This window comes from Ochotona princeps, chromosome 27 (genome assembly GCF_030435755.1).
Source record: "Ochotona princeps isolate mOchPri1 chromosome 27, mOchPri1.hap1, whole genome shotgun sequence".
Taxonomy (NCBI): domain Eukaryota; kingdom Metazoa; phylum Chordata; class Mammalia; order Lagomorpha; family Ochotonidae; genus Ochotona; species Ochotona princeps.
The window spans coordinates 23841575-23857439 of NC_080858.1; the positions used below are offsets into that span (position 1 = coordinate 23841575).

General features: G+C 46.4%; 1 protein-coding gene across 2 annotated transcripts in view; it reads right to left on the reverse strand.

Moving 5' to 3' along the window:
• The window catches only part of CPNE8 (copine 8), a 174181-nt gene that overhangs the window by 95038 nt on the left and 63278 nt on the right, over window positions 1–15865 (reverse strand). For both annotated transcript variants that reach the window (XM_058655967.1, XM_058655966.1), the window contains exons 2-3: window positions 5607–5647; window positions 3744–3790 (exon numbers count right to left, since the gene is read on the reverse strand). In XM_058655967.1, coding sequence (XP_058511950.1) covers window positions 3744–3790; window positions 5607–5647 — 88 coding nt within the window. The remainder of the gene's footprint in view (window positions 1–3743; window positions 3791–5606; window positions 5648–15865) is intronic.

Below are 15865 nucleotides of genomic sequence, written 5' to 3' on the forward strand. Positions count from 1 at the left end.
ATAGTTTTGTGTACAAATACATGTTCACTAAACTTTACTAGCTGCCAGCTACTACAAAGTGAGCAGGAGGAGCGGGACAGTGGTTTCAACGCCCGCTAAGATGCACCCATCCAGAGGACAGTGCGTGGGGCGGAGTTCCAGCTCAGGCTGCAGCAGGCTCCAGGTTCCTGCTGACCCACTCCCCGGAAGCAGCAGGTACAGCTCAAGCATCTCTCCCCCTCCCGGCAGACACGGCTGGAGTGCCCTGCACCTGCCTTCAGCTTCGGGCCTAGGCACTGCAGGGATCTGGGGACTGACTCAGCCACTGGGACCTATCTCTGACAAAGTTTGGCTTTTGTCAGCAGCAAGGAAGCGATTCACTCCCTGAGAACAAGTCAAGAACACAGAACCTGGGCGTAGTATTAACACAACTTCTTTGGAGGGACCAGAGGGCAAGACATAAAGTTAAAACTTTTTTGAATTACACATTTAGAGAAAAGAGAAGATAGGAGAACAGGCCTGTGTGGCCTTGTTTTGAGAAGGAGGTCGAGCTACACATTGATTGGGGCAATATCAAGCTGAGAATACAAAGGAGTAAAAAATGATAATACCAATAATAATAGTGATAATATAATTCTTCCCACCTGTCACTATATTTAAAGTATTTTTAAACCAGACAAATTTGAACATGTAAGCCAGCAAAGGTTCCATAACGACAACAGGCAGAGTGAAACACAGCTTAGAGTCAGTGTAACATTTTTCTGAACCAAGACGGGCTTCTCCAGCCTTGCTCCTCCTCCAGGGTAACAGGGAAACTACCCAGAGAAGCAGGGCCACCCACAGCCTCAAGCCCTGCTCACTGCCAAAGAAGGCTGTGCTTCCATCACAAAAACTGTTGGAAGTGGCAAATAAAGGTAGCATACAGTGATAAAAAATAATTGACAGGAAGTTACAAAAATTACATAAGCATGCAACATCACAGCACCATATACAATTCACTTATATCCATATGAAGTAGACACTGACAAAGCAAACGCACAGTAATGTAATACTAGTCGGCTGATATGATTACATAATCCAAAGACAAATGAAGAAACGGTACTGTAAAATGAATGGAAATAATAGACCTAGATCAATGGACAGCAGCAGAGTAACATTCTACCTCCAGGGACGTTCCTTGTCGTTGGAGAGCTGGTCCAGGACTTTTAGTGTCTCTGTACTGTCAGTTTACTGAGTCAGGTATCAATATTATCCAATAATAGTGTTGACTGTGATGACCTGCGTTCAGGTGTGTTTTGGAAAGGTGTAATGTAATTAGCCATACGATTTTGTTTTTAAAGATGTGTTGCTCTCAGAACTTAGGGGAGGCAGAGTGAGTAAAGAGCTTAAAGTATGTTGAAATACGTGCTTCAGACAAATAGAAATGGTATTTCAAATTAATCTGTTAGAAACTTGCAATTTAAAAATCGTATCTGACACTGTAAGAACTTCTTGAAGATAAGCAGCCAATTCTAACTAATGATTGTACATTATGAAAAGCCCTTGAATTAATGGGTCTTTGGCAGAGCTAGGAATGACACTGCAGTGCTGCGAGGGATGCAAACAGAGAAGCCTCGTAGGGGCCGGGGGAGCCACCAGGCGCACCCCTGAGCACGCACACTGAGCCTCGAGAGGGCCCGGCAAGGCGGCAGTTAACTCTGCTGTTCTCCAGAGGTAATCCACTGGTGGAAGTTCACTTTTAAATTCTGGAAATTTGTGCAGATTGCCTAACACTAGTGGATGAAAGGAAGCGAGCTGAAGGTCTTTACAACCCACAGTGCTCGCGTGTTCGGGGCTCGCAGGCCTGCTTCCACAGACATTCTCTCTGCTGCTCTCTCCCACCCCAGGACAGGGAACAGTCTCTCTCCCTTCTCTTTTTACAGTTCATTTTTCTATGTATACATGTTTAGGCCAGTGCAGTGACACAACCTCCCACCACATGAACACTGGTTCTGGTCCCAAAGCAGTGAAAGATGGCCCAACTGCCTGGGCCCCTGCACCCAGGTGGGAGACCCTAACGGAGCTCCTGGCTTCAGCCCGGTCCAGCCCTAGTAGTTGAGGCAGTTTGGGGAATGAACCAGTGGGCAGAAGTGCTGTCTTTCCTTGTTCTGAGGGGCTGCAGCAGCACATACACCAAGGGGTAGTTCGAGAGCATTTACACACCACTTACTAAGCCTGACTTCTTTCTTACTATGTGTGGGCCTGCGACTTCCTCTTTCCATCACATACTTCTACCAGCCATCTTGGAACCTGAATCGTGCCATGGGCAAGCCGTGCCCTGTGTGCAGCTTGCGTCTGTGTCCTCCGAAGACGCCCCGAAGACATCTTCCATTCTGAGACAAGTTACTGAGTACACTCACTTCTCGTCTGGAGTTGGCTTGCTTTAAATCCCAAGTAGCGTCATTTGGAACAAACCAGGTTTCTTTAGTTTCTTGTATGCATGGTTTATCTGATTAACTTCAGCTCTGCTGTGTTTTACTGTTTATGCAGCAGCAAGTAAATGACTTAAAAAGTCTGATAATCTTCATGATTTCTTAGAACATTTAGATGAGCTTTAATTAATATCACCAATTTTTTGGGGTTTAATATATATTTTAAAATATAGTTTATGATTATACTTTTATATGCATATTTAAAATTATTTATACTTCTCTTGTTTTAGATTTGGCTAAATTTCTTTAAATTTCTTTAAATTATTGTTTTGAAAGGCAGAGTTAGAGGGAAGACTGAAGATACTAGAGGTCTGGATGGAAGCTTTTCTTAATGGATTAGAGAAATACCCACATCACTTATTTGTTGGTTTAGGACACCACCAGCCATATCTGCAGCACAGAATGAGCCACCATGGGGTAAGGTTGCTGAGTTTACATCTTGACATGTAAGCGGCCAGGTAAATACTTAATAACCACATGAACATGCGCAGACCAAGGAGACCTGGGCAGTGGTGCTCTGCTTCCACTGACCCCGACCCGTGCACTGCCCTGATGGCATCTGCATGCTCCCCCAGATTGGAGAATAAATGGCAAGCCTCTATTCTTAGGTCCCACCTCGTAACTGGGACATACTGGTTAAAGGGTAGACACCAGGGAAGCCGCTGTGACAAACAGCACAGCCCTCCCTTGGGAGGCCTCAGGACACAACGAGCCCACCTCCCCCGGTAATGAGCAACCTCAGGAAGGTAGAAATGTCCCCCACTTTGCTATGCCACCCACCCCCCAACATCCCTCTAGTTGAACAGAAATACACTAGGAAAATTAAAAATCAGCTACTATTTCAGCCTCTTCACTTTTGCAGTACTAAATGCTGTGCAAGTATATTGAGATTAAGAAATTAACTTTCTCCTTTATTTTCTAAAAATCCTACCTACTGGCATAAGGCGTGATACTCCCCAGTGAGCGCCACACGAAAACCTCCACTAAATTAGCATTTTCTGGAAATCAACAGTAAACCTGCAGTGTGAGACCAGGTCTGTGAGTACATGAGAAGTCACATCTAATAGACTGAAATACAGTAAACTTACGCTTGGCTAAGTAAAACACCAAATTTCTGGCCTAGAATAATCAGCAAAAAGCTCATAAGTAAGCTAAATACACAAAACACACAAAAAAAACAGTTTATAGTCACATAATGGAACTCAATATTTGAGATACAAAAGTGTCATGTTTAGAAGTTGTGACATCCGCCTTCCAGCATAGTCATTTTTTAAACAAATATTTTAATCTTACCTCTCTCCATTCTTTATTTCCAACTCCTTGTACATATAAGACACAAACTACAAAAGATGAAAAAGACATTTATCACTCTTCTGTAAACATCACATATAAACATACACAATTTATTTTCAACCAGCCAAAGGCTACAACCAAATTAAATATCTGATTCCCAGCCTGACCCTCGTGAGCAAATTGTCACAGCGCAGGAAAGAGAAGCGGAGGGGCCAGTGCCACAGCACAGTGCGTAAAGCTGCTGCCTGCCACGCCAGCGTTCTTAATGGGTGCTGGCTCGAGTCCTGACGGCTCCACTTCCAATCCAGCTCCCTACTAACGTACCTGGGAAAGTACAGGAGGACAGTCAAGGTACTTGAGCATCTGTACCCAAACAGAAAGTCCAATCAGAGTTCCAGAATCCTGACGTTGACATTACCCAGTCCTAATAATTTGCAGTCATTTCTAGATTGAACCAGTGCATGAAAAATACGTCTCTCTCTCTCTCCTTCTCACTCATTCTTTCTGTCTCACCTTCTTTGTAACCTTAGTTTTTAAATAACTAAATAAATCTTTAAAAGCAAAAACCAGGAATAAAGCTCTATTGGAGCTTTAGAAAATATGCTGAGAACTCAGTGCATACAAAGTATTGTAATTTGCTATCTCCATCTATATAATGCTACAGATAGAGATAAATTTCAAATTGATAGTTTAATCATTTGAAATATTTGGTATGTTATTAGACACATGTAGAACTCTTCCCAAGCTACTTATGGTGCCCCCAAGACACTGCAGGATCTCAGAATTTACAAGAACACTCACTCTAAATACTCATAAACAGTTAAGAAATCATGTCAACTGAAAAAGGATGTCCCAAAAAAGGGGAAGCACTCAGTGAGTCCCAGAAATAGTTAATGCCCCCAACACAAAATGCCTTTTTACCAACGGCTACGTCAGTCATCCCAACACCTGAAAAACTTTTCACCCCTTATTAAGTCATGTTTGTTCCCACATACATGTGCAAACATACATGCAGTTGTAATAACAGTATCTAAATATTGTAAGATTTGGGCGCGGGCCCTTGGCACAGCACGTGAAGCTGCTCTTGTGACAAGAGCGTCCCCTCTCATGGCACCATCCTAGTTCAAGTCCCTGCTGCTTTGCTTCTGATCCAGCTCTCTGCTACTGCGCCTGCAAAAGCAGAAGATGGCCCAAATAATGGGGTCCTGTCACCCATGCAGGGCGCTGGAATGGAGCTCCAGGCTCCAGGCTCCACAGGCCCAGCCCTGGCCATCTGGCCATCCGGGGAGCAAATCAGCGGACTGGAGACCTCCTTCTCTCCGTCTCTCCCTTTGGACCACTCTTCCTGTAAATAAACCTTTAAAATCACATATTTGCATGCACGCGTGCACACACACACACACACAACTGATTCTCCTGCGTCTGTTTTGTGCTTTTCATCTGAGGAGTTATCTATAATTTTCAATATTCTAATTAGAAATCTAAAACATCAGCTTACATCGGAACAACACATATTTCACCAAATCTTTTATGTCTTTACATTGCACTTTAAAACAAAAAGCAAAAACTCAGAATATCACTCTATTTGAAATTAGAGCCCCAATTGCTATATTTCAAAAATTGCCTCTACCATAGACTAGGAAGGGTTAGCTTGAAATGAATGCAACAAGTTACCCTCCAGAGGCAAAGCAACGCCCATCTGAGAACCACAGCTGGATGCATACACAAGGCTCTGACTGGCCTCCTTCCCACATGTTTTCCAAGTTCCAAATCAACAAGAACTACATGTTTCACCCAATTTTTGCAAAATCAACCGAGAACAGTAAAGAAATTGTTTTAAAAAATCAAGCAATACGCACTTACTTGGATCTGATTTGGAAAACGTGTCTCTGTCGAGAAGACTCCTGTTGAACAAGGGAGAAGATGTTAGATGGATATCAAGCAGAGACATTCTTCATGAACATATGAACTCCAAACTAGTGTGTACAGGTGTGTGCACATAAATAAGCATATACGAACACAACAGTGCTGAGGGCTGCCCATCATTACACACACGGAGCTCACGGGACTACAGCAAGTGGAGCAAGTGCAGCTTGCTTTCCCAGACATCCTGGTCTTTCCCGCTGCATTCCAAACCTTGAGGAAGATGGGCATTGACTCAGCAGCTGAGACACCACTTAGGATACCCACACAGCAGGTCAGACCGACCCAGTCTCAAAGCCACTGCCGATTCCAGGATGTAGATGATGTGCAGCCCACAAGGCAGCAGGCAAGGGCTCTGCACGTGGGTTCCTGCCATCCTGTGGGCAACCCAGACTGCTTTCTACGTAACATGATGGTGAACTGCAACACTAGGTCAGAAAATGGGACCGTGTGTTTCTACTTTGCAAATCTACACACAAACAAGAGAAAAATTATTGAAAAAGGAATTCCGGAAAAACACAATGTATGAGCTAGAAAATTTGTCTCGAGAAACGTAGAATTAAAATCAGAAGGTGTGAACATCCTGAATTTTTCTAGTAACCACTCATCCTCAAATTTCAATTAAAATTCCTGGACCAGGGACGTAAAAAGGGAGGACCACAAGCCACAATGGCACAACCAGAGCTGGGAACCAGCCAACTCCATCCTAACCTGCTTCAAGAAACACTAGGTAACTGAAACAGGTGCATCTAGCATAAAGTCTAACAGCAGGTGAGGAAACAGGAAAAACGGAGCAGCACGCTTGCACCCCCAACAGCAGAGTCCCAGCGCCCTCCGCCGACTAGTCAACTCCATTACAATGGAAACCACAGCCCAACATGCCTCCTTGAGGTCACGCAGAGCAGCTGATGACCCCACCTGCTATGACGTCATGCTAAACGAGCAACCTTCCAGGTGGTAAGACAGCTTCCCACACAGTTAGAAGCTGTGAAAATGTCCTTCTCCTGACGGCTGTCAGCATTTTTTGACACCCACACTTAATAACTGAGGACCTCTTAACACACTATCTTGAGCTTGGCTTCTCCTTACCAAGAAAAAAAAAAAAAATACCATGGAACTAGAAAACAATTCTTCAACTTCAGGGCATACGTAGTTTGTAAGCACATCCTCCACGTACAAGGCCTGACTTGTAGGAATTTTTAAGCTAACAGCATCAGAATAAAGATGATTTTGCCAAGACCTTCCACAGGGCTTACGTTGGGGCAGGTAGGAACACGGCAGGCAAGCCCCCCCTGGGATGCCCACATCCCCAGCATCTGCTTGGAGCCCAGCTATTCAACATGCACCCAGTGATCGGCAGATGGTTCGTTTATTTTCATTTCTGTCACCCACTGCAGAGCCAGGCTGAGTTGTTGTTGCCTGCCGTGAGCCCAGCTAAGCCCCACTGTTACACGCGTCAGAGAAGTAAACCAGCTGATTCAAACTCAAGTCTGAATGTCTGTCTGTCTGTCTGTCTGTCTCTCTCTCTCTCTCTCTCTCTCTCTCTCTGCTTTGGAAATAAAAGGAAAATGTTAAAAGTGTTTAAGTGCTAAACTTAATTATACAATATACCATCCCCATGTTTAGGAAGCAAGCAGGCCAACCACAGACCTGAAATGCCTTCGCCCCAGCACCACTGTCTGCGGCCAGCAGGGCACGCACACCACACTGGCAGGACTCCACAGCTTGTTCCTGCGTGGACCTGCTCTAATTCTCACTAAGTGGAGAAAAGCTGCTTTGCAGCACAAACAAAAGCAACAGATCTATTTAATTTCTAACAAGGACAGAAACAGCAGCTTATAAATACAAGCCAATAATGGAAACGCTTTACCACGTCCACCACTCTGCAGCATGCACTGTCCACAGGTGGACAGAAGCCACACCCACGAGTCACCGCGCCCCGCACGCCGCCCTGGATCCACAAACAGGAGGACTTGGGCTTTCCAACATCTTGGAAGTAATACAGGGCTTCTAATGACCGATCAGTGTGTGGAATTTCTAGCACATTTGCAGACAACCTGCAAGCTCTTCACCTGGCACATCACTTCGTCCTGCTCGAGCCAAAGTGGAGGACGACAGTGACATCGAGGCCTTTGCCCTAGTATGTAATCCATTAGCTGAAAAACCTGAGCGTGACAGCCTCACAGGAACCGTGAACACAGATTCTGGCTCTAACCATGTGCAGGGCCCTGATTTGGTGCACCATATCATCTCAGACTGAAATCAGGGTATATGCGCAACACATCTGTGGACTTAAAAATGCACAAATATGCAAAATGGTTCTCAGAGACCTATAAAAAAAAGATGTATTTTTACTTAAAAGCCAGAGTTGGAGAACAAGAGACGGAGAAGAGCTCACTAACTCACCCCTCAAGGGCCTGGAGGCAGGAGCCCTGCGTTTCTTCTGGGTCTCCTGCCTGGGCTCAGAGGCCAAGAACTTCAGGCTCACCAGCAGGGAGCTGGATCAGAAATGGAACAGCCAGGACTTTAACTGAATGGGATTTCAGGCAGAGACTTAACCCACCAGGCCACGGCACCAGAGCCTCACAGAATGTTCATAAAAGGTAAGGGAAATCAAAATTTTCTCATGAGCAAGAGAAAAGAAATTTCATCTCTGGCAGTGTTCTGAATGCAGCATTTAATCATCTCTGATTAATTTATTCTTTTATTCACTGAACAAATATTATCTCTAGAAATGTGGCATAAAACTTTAATGGAAAATGTTTTTCCCAAAACTGCAATTCTGGCATCAAGAAGAGACAGATTGTACACAGGAACAAAAATAAAGGTTTATAAATGAAGTATTTGGAATCTGCAACTCACTGCAAAGCCACAGTGAGCAAGAAGCTGAGGTGCCGGCTAACTCCGAAGAAGGTCCCCACAGAGCACTCTCGATGAGCCGGCTCTCCAGCGAGGAAGAGCACATTTTCAGATCTGAAGCGGCACAAACAGGCTAAACTTCGGTTCAACAACCTCCCCAGCAGCCTACGCAAGTGAAGTGACAGACATCACCCACCAAAGGCTGAACTCAAACTTTTTGTGTTTTTACGGAATTTTTTGTTCAAACCACTTAAGGATCAGCTGTGGAGCTGAAAAAGGCTGGCGAGAATAACAGTTTCAATGGCTGTAGGAGTGACACGGTTTAGATATAAAAAAGAAATTCCAGAGGATAGTGAACACTGCAGGTTTTTCCTACAGCACTGCTACACATTGCTGTGTCACATGGTTTTGTATCTGTCAAATTATCAATAAAGATGCAGTCCTGTAGCTCCAGTGATCTGTGACTTCGAGCTTACTGCAGGAGGGCAATCAGTCTTGTCACTCTGTTGTCGTTCACAGCCTGGAGAAGATGGGCACCTGACGGTTTAAGAGTTGAAACTATTCATTTAGTGAAGCATGAACTCTTTGCTTATAACATCAATGAGAAATACTTCACTTCAAAAATATTTTTTTTAAATAAAGTGATGAAGTCCTAAAACATATTGCTTCTAAGAACTACAGATTTGGGGTGGGGAGTGTTCAGTCTTCCCGTGTGATCCGCTGCTTTCCTTACACTTCAGCTGAAATCTGCTATCAAAACAGGCCCTTGCTCTGTGACAGAAATTTCCAAAATACTTCATTGATACTGTCCCACACAGCCCTCACAGCAACTGCACAAGCAGACACTCCCATGCCCCATTTACAGAGAGGTGCAGAGAGAGCCAAACCTCACAGTGGGCCAGTCACAGCGGCCCTCAAACCCAGACCTTCCTAGCCCTGAACTTCTTCTCCAACCCTTAAGATGTTACCCCAGTCACAACACTTGAGACTGCATGTAATCGTGTGTCTTAATCCCTCCTGCAGCCTACTCGGAAAGCAACAACCACGCTTGGGTCACAGGCAGACAGTTCAGCGACCCATGAGGTCCCAACAGCTTCTACAATCGGCACACCTGGAAAGATGCAGTCTCCCAAAGGCACTGCAGGAAGCAAGAGCTGACGGACCCCGATCAGTCCCCAAGTCACCCCAGGCGAAAGCGGAGGCTGGCGCGACTTCTCTAACACCAGCTTGGCTGTTTCTGCCTAAAGGCACCACTTGCAAGCACGCTGACTGCGGACTGGGTTTCCTCACTGTGCAATAGTTCTGCCCAGCCCTCTTACAGGAGCAATATGGCGTTCAAGGGCGGACTAGGTTTCCTCACTGTGCAATGGTTCTGCCCAGCCCTCTTACAAGAGCAATATGGCGTTCAAGGGCTGGGGGCAGAACTGGCTCATGTTTAGGATCAACATTTCATTACTGCCTCAGAAAATATGCATCTGTAGGAACGGTCTTGGGTCAGCTCACTGCAAAACAGATGAACCAAGAAACATACACTATGCCAATGAGGGCACTAACATTTCTACAGAGACAGGATAGGACGGTCGGAATGTTTGTGTCTCTTCTGCATTTTAAACAGTATCTTCTACAGTTTCTCTAACTCACCGGACAATTCAAATGCATCAAACAGCAACCCAAGCTCTGCTGACTCAACAGCAGCATTTAAGCAGGAGGAGGCAGCGTTCTGGAACAGGAATATTAGCACAAGCCTCAGATGCCCAGCTGAGACAGGAAGACTGAAGACAATGCCCTGGGTGATCATACGAGATGTGCCCTAGACTCAAAAAATCTAACCAACCAAAAAACCAACAAAAGTCCTCGGGGACCTCAGTCAGAGTTGCACCCTCTAAGAAAGAACTACATGTAAAAACTTCAGTATGCCAAATAAATGAACCAAAACACTAAGTAGGCCTAGACAATGATTTAGTGATTGTACAGTCTTTACAAGCAAGGTGTGCGTTAATGAACGCTGCACCTTCCCTTGCTTTCCGACCTCACTCCCAGCTCCCAGCCACCCTTTCTTCAACTATACATTGAATGCAAAGCTGCTAAGCACTTTCCCATGAAAGATGTTAGTGGCTGATACAACAGAGAAACAGTTCCTGTCCTGTGATAATTCATGTTTAAGTCATTGCCTAACACTCTTGCAAATGTTTATTCAACAAGCACTAAGTTACTAAATGCCACATAAAGAATCATGTGGCACACTGTGAAATGAAGACATGGGCTCCTGGTCCTAGTTTATATTCCACTAAAGAGAGGGCTTTGTAAACAAAGATGTGCAGCAAAATTCAGACAATGTATGAGAAATACGTTACCAATTACAGGCAGCGAAGGCGAGTCCATTCAGAGGGACCAGGAGAAGTCTACAAGCAAGACCAACAGGCCCGTCTGCGCCAGGGAGCGCCAGGGAAAGCAGCAGCCTCGGAAACGCAGGTCATCGGAATTTGAAAGTGGGACTGGGGAGGCAGTATGTGGGTGGTAGAGAAAGAGGGTTTCCTCATGACTGGCAATTCACAGGGTTTTAAGAAGAGAGTGGGTACAGTTTCCCCCTAAATTCATCTCCACCTGTCCCACCCTCAGGACCCACAGCAGGGCAGAAGGGCTGGCCAGGGCCAGAGGTGAGGCTGGAAGTCAAGAACTTGCCTGGTCTCTGGCTGCTCAGTGGCAGGGCCAGGCACGTCAAGAGATGCTACGGAACAGGACCAACTTGAGGGCTTACGGCCCCACTGACAGACAACTTCCTGCAACGTGTGGACAGAAAATAAAGGCAGGACTCAGCCCATGGTGGGAAACAAAAGGAAATTTCCGGAGTTCCCGTACGCAGGTTGAAAACCCTGACATTTTTCTGATGTTTCGTATTGAGATAGTTGGTTCAGACCAAGTACCTAGGATGAAAACGACCCATTTGCACTGCTGAAGTGACAGCACTTTATGGGTGTGGTGGGAACTGTTCGCTGCCATTACCATCATCACTGTTCGGTCTGCAACCTATCCACTGATACAAGCTGCTCTTATGATTCTGTTTTTCTTGCTTTATAAACTTAGAACCATTAATGAGATTTTTGACTCTGGAAGCACTCAGTGTAATCAGGCATGACACCACTTTAAGCTAGATATAATCCATTAAGCACTTAGATACTTGAGCTGGGCTGCAAGCACTCGGGAAACTACTTAGGCAAGCCAACAAAATTTTACACCAGATAAGTGTAAGAAATAATATGATTTACAGGTAGACATTAAAGTAAACACATTCAGCTCTTCAGGGTGCACACAGAAAGTTCTCCCACCCTTTTCCTGTTGGAAGATTTTCTTTCTTATTCATCTTCCCATTCTCGACACTTCAAGTTGCTGGAATTTTCAAAAGCTCTATGGAGCTCAGGGAATAAAATGGAGTATCTGTGTCTGTCCGCAACCTGCCTCTCCCTCCAGCAGATCGGCCCTGGATCTCTGCCTGCTTGGCTTATGTGGGAGGTCCTAGGCACACAGCACACCGTGTCCCCAGGGGAGCCCCTTGACAATGGTCTTGGCTCACTGAAACCTTATCCTGGCCTGACCACTGGTTATACAGGCAAGAGCAGTGGGCTGCACTCCAGTTTCTCTTCACTGTCCTTGGCCGAGCTGCGCTGAGACCTTGATAAGCAACTCTGAGAGGTCAGATGCGACCCACAGCCTAACTGCCAGCCACATGTGGTGAACATGACCTAAGGCATACCTTCCAGCTGCGCATGTTGTACATGACTGGAGAGTCCAGAGAGACAGACATGTCTTCTAGCCAATACAGCATCATTGATGGGTGGGAGGATTGTTGGGAGACGCCCTTCTGCCTTCCCCTTTCTTAGTCTACACAAGTTTGTGCTTGCTTTACAATGGACGGACATGCTTGACCAGACTGTCTCTGGTTTGTGCTGCCGAACACCATCAGTTTCAGAAGCCTGCTGGTCAGGAAACCCCGGAGACTTACCAAGCAGCCCTGCACGTCCTAAGTCACAGCCCGAGACCCCTGCACACCCTAAATAGCACCCCAGAAGGACCATCACATAGGTGTTGCTGTGCTTATCAGCTCACCAAGCAACTCTTAAGAAATACTTTTCCCCAAGACAAGATTTTCTGTGCAAGAGGAAAGAAAAAGGTCATGCTTTCTTAATTAGATACATTATGTAGAACACCACACACGCAAAATGTGTTACTTCTCTATTAAAGATCTACTGATTAATTCAAAGGGCAGAAATATGGGAACAGAGAGATCTCTTTCAGCAACCTGCTCACTCCTCAAGTGTTCAGAAAAGTGCAAATGTGTCCAGGCCAAAGCCAGGAATCAGAAATTCCATCCACGTCTCCAACAGGGAAGCAGGGACCCCAGGATTGGGCTGTCATTCATTGCCTTCAGCCACACTGGCAGGATAGAGGGTGGAGATGCAGGGTGGCCAGGGTTTGAACTGGCATGAGGCATCGGCATCTCAAACAGTGGGTTCTGCACCAAGTGCCCTGCTGCCTCTCCACTGGCACAAAATGCATCTCACATTAAGTGAGCAAGTCCTCTATCTGGCACTACTGAGAACACGCTGCATGCTCTTCTAAGCTGCCTTTACTCTTTCAAGAAAAAAAGGAAAAATGAAGCACAAAGAACCAAGACAGGTTTTCAAAATAAGTGATGGAAATACCAAATAAGTGCTATTGCAGTTGGCTGGGAGAGAAAGAGATGCAAAAAATAAATAAATTAATTAAAAACAAGCTTTAAAATAAAAATACAGATGGGAATTCAAGGGAAGGAATCATTATTTCCAGTTGCAGAAATCTGTTAGAACACCTGGGGAAGCTTATGCTAAGGCACAGCAAGTTAAGTCACCACCTGATGTCAACATCCCATAGGAGCACCAGTTTGAATCCTGGCTGCTCCACTTCCGATCCAGCATCCTGCTCACGCTCCTGGAGCAGCAGCAGGGCCTGGTCCAAGCACCTGAGCTCCCGCCACCGTCACACGAGATGAGGATGAAGTCCCTGGCTCCTGGCTTCAGCAGAGCCTGCCCCCGCTGTGTGACCTCTCAGTGAGAGAGCCGTAAGATGCGAGACATTACTCTCTCCCTCTGTGATTCCATCTTGAACATTAAAATAAACCAGGCTTTTAAATAAATCTTAGGTGTCCAAGTGAGGAACATGCCGACAGCCACCCAGAGACAGGCACAGCACGCAGGAGGCGGCTCTGCACGGAGCAGGGACCCAGCGGCAAGCCGCGAGGTGGGGAGCAGCAAGTGTTCTCTGGCCAGAACCCGCCGATGTAAAATGAGCAGGAAGAAAATGATGACACAGTGTCCAATCATAAAACAAGGTCCTGGTTTTTATTTTATTTCTCTGAAAGGCAGAGGCACAGAGAGAGGGAGCAGGAGAGGGACAAGCAGAGACAGATCTTCCATCCACTCGTCCACTCTCCAAAGTGTCCAACAGCCAGGGCTACGCCAGGCTGAAGCCAGAAGCCCGAAACTCCACCCCATGTGCCCGTGGGGAGAGGGGCCTAAGCACTGGGGTCAGCAGTGAGCTCGACCCGAAGAGGAGCATGCGGGACTCTACCTGGAGTTCATTTGAGACGCCAGCATTGCAGGCAGCAGCTTAACTCGCCGTGCTACAAGGCCAGCCCTGCAGTGCTCGGCCTCTACCCACAAACAAAAGGGAGAAATTCAAAAAACACCAACAAAAGAAGAATCGCACAATTCAACCTTTATGTAAGAAACTAACTGAAGGACACATGATGAGCAGAACCAAGAAGTTAATTTAGAGTATACTTGGATCATCTAACAAAACAGACTACTTCCCAAACCACAATGGCAGCAGCAGACACAGGCAGACAGCGATGGGCACACAGGGTCATGCGCTGAACAAGCCTCAAGGATGGCAAAGTAGTTTTGGGACAAAACTGTTGGAACCATTCCTAAGGTTATGAAACACAGCAAGCCCAGAGTGGCAGTGGAGGGAGGCGCAGCCACGTCACACAGCTCACTTCCTTTCAAAAGTCACCTCTTCTGCCAAGGCCCAGATGTTCCTTCCAATGCTTGTAGACAGGCTCAGGGTAGCCAGCACCTGGCATCGAGTGGTCAGTACATAGCACAAAGTCCGTCCCTCCCAGGCACTCAGTATTGGCCAGGGACACAGACCCAGCAGCATGCAGCTACAGAACGCACAAGCAACGAGCAGGAAAGCGTGTGTGCCTGAAACACCAAGCTGCCTTCAGTAGATGACAGCACCAGCTGCAGATTCCCGTGGGAAAGAACGGACCCTTGGGAGCCCAACTCGACACCTCCTGGGAGTCTTCGAAACAGCAGGTGGTTGGCACAAGAAGCAAGGGACCAGAGTGCCCCTTCAACAGGTCGGAAATAGAAACCAAGGTCTGAAAGGTGGTGTCCAAGATTACAGACCAGATGGCACAGGCATAAAGCTGACACCGTGGGGGAAGCTAAAATTAAAATTTTCTGAATAAATATATGTGTGTGCTAAAACTTACTTCCCTACCACTTCTTTAAAAAAATTATATTTACTTTTATTTATTTGCAAAGCAGAGACAAAGATCTCGTCTGCTAGGTCACTCCTCAGCTGGCCCAGGCTGACAGCACGAGCCTGACCCAGGTGACCCAGGTGCCCCAGGTGGGGGCAGGCGGCCAAGCACTTGGTCATCTCCTGCCTCCCAGGGCAGAATACTTAATATTCCACTAAATACTACTCATTAAATAGCACTACATCTCATATTTTTAAGAATTTGCTGATTAAAATTTTTTAGATCAGTATCACTTTAAATACATGGCAAAAATTACCCACTTACAAAACATTAGGTGTTCATTTGTGTTCGTTTCAGTTAAAATTATTTGAGAGGCAAGGAGCGAGAGCTCTGTCAAATACCCACATCTGCAGAGGCCAGGAGAGGCCCAAACCCGGGGAGCGAGCCAGGTCTCCCACCCGGACAGCACGGACCCAGCTACGGGCATCACCTGCTACCGCACCAGCAGAGGCCAGGAGAGGCCCAATCCCGGGCAGAAAGCCAGGTCTCCCACCCGGACAGCACGGACCCAGCTACGGGCATCACCTGCTACCATACCAGCAGAGGCCAGGAGAGGCCCAATCCCAGGCAGCAAGCCAGGTCTCCCACCCGGACAGCACGGACCCAGCTACGGGCATCACCTGCTACCGCACCAAGCTAAGCGAGAGCAGGAAGGTGGACTGCAGAGCAAGGGCGGGACTCAAACCCAGGCACCCAACTGCTAGGCCCAAAGCTAACCCCACAAATGTTCCCTGAAACTGAAACAGTGCGTGCATGC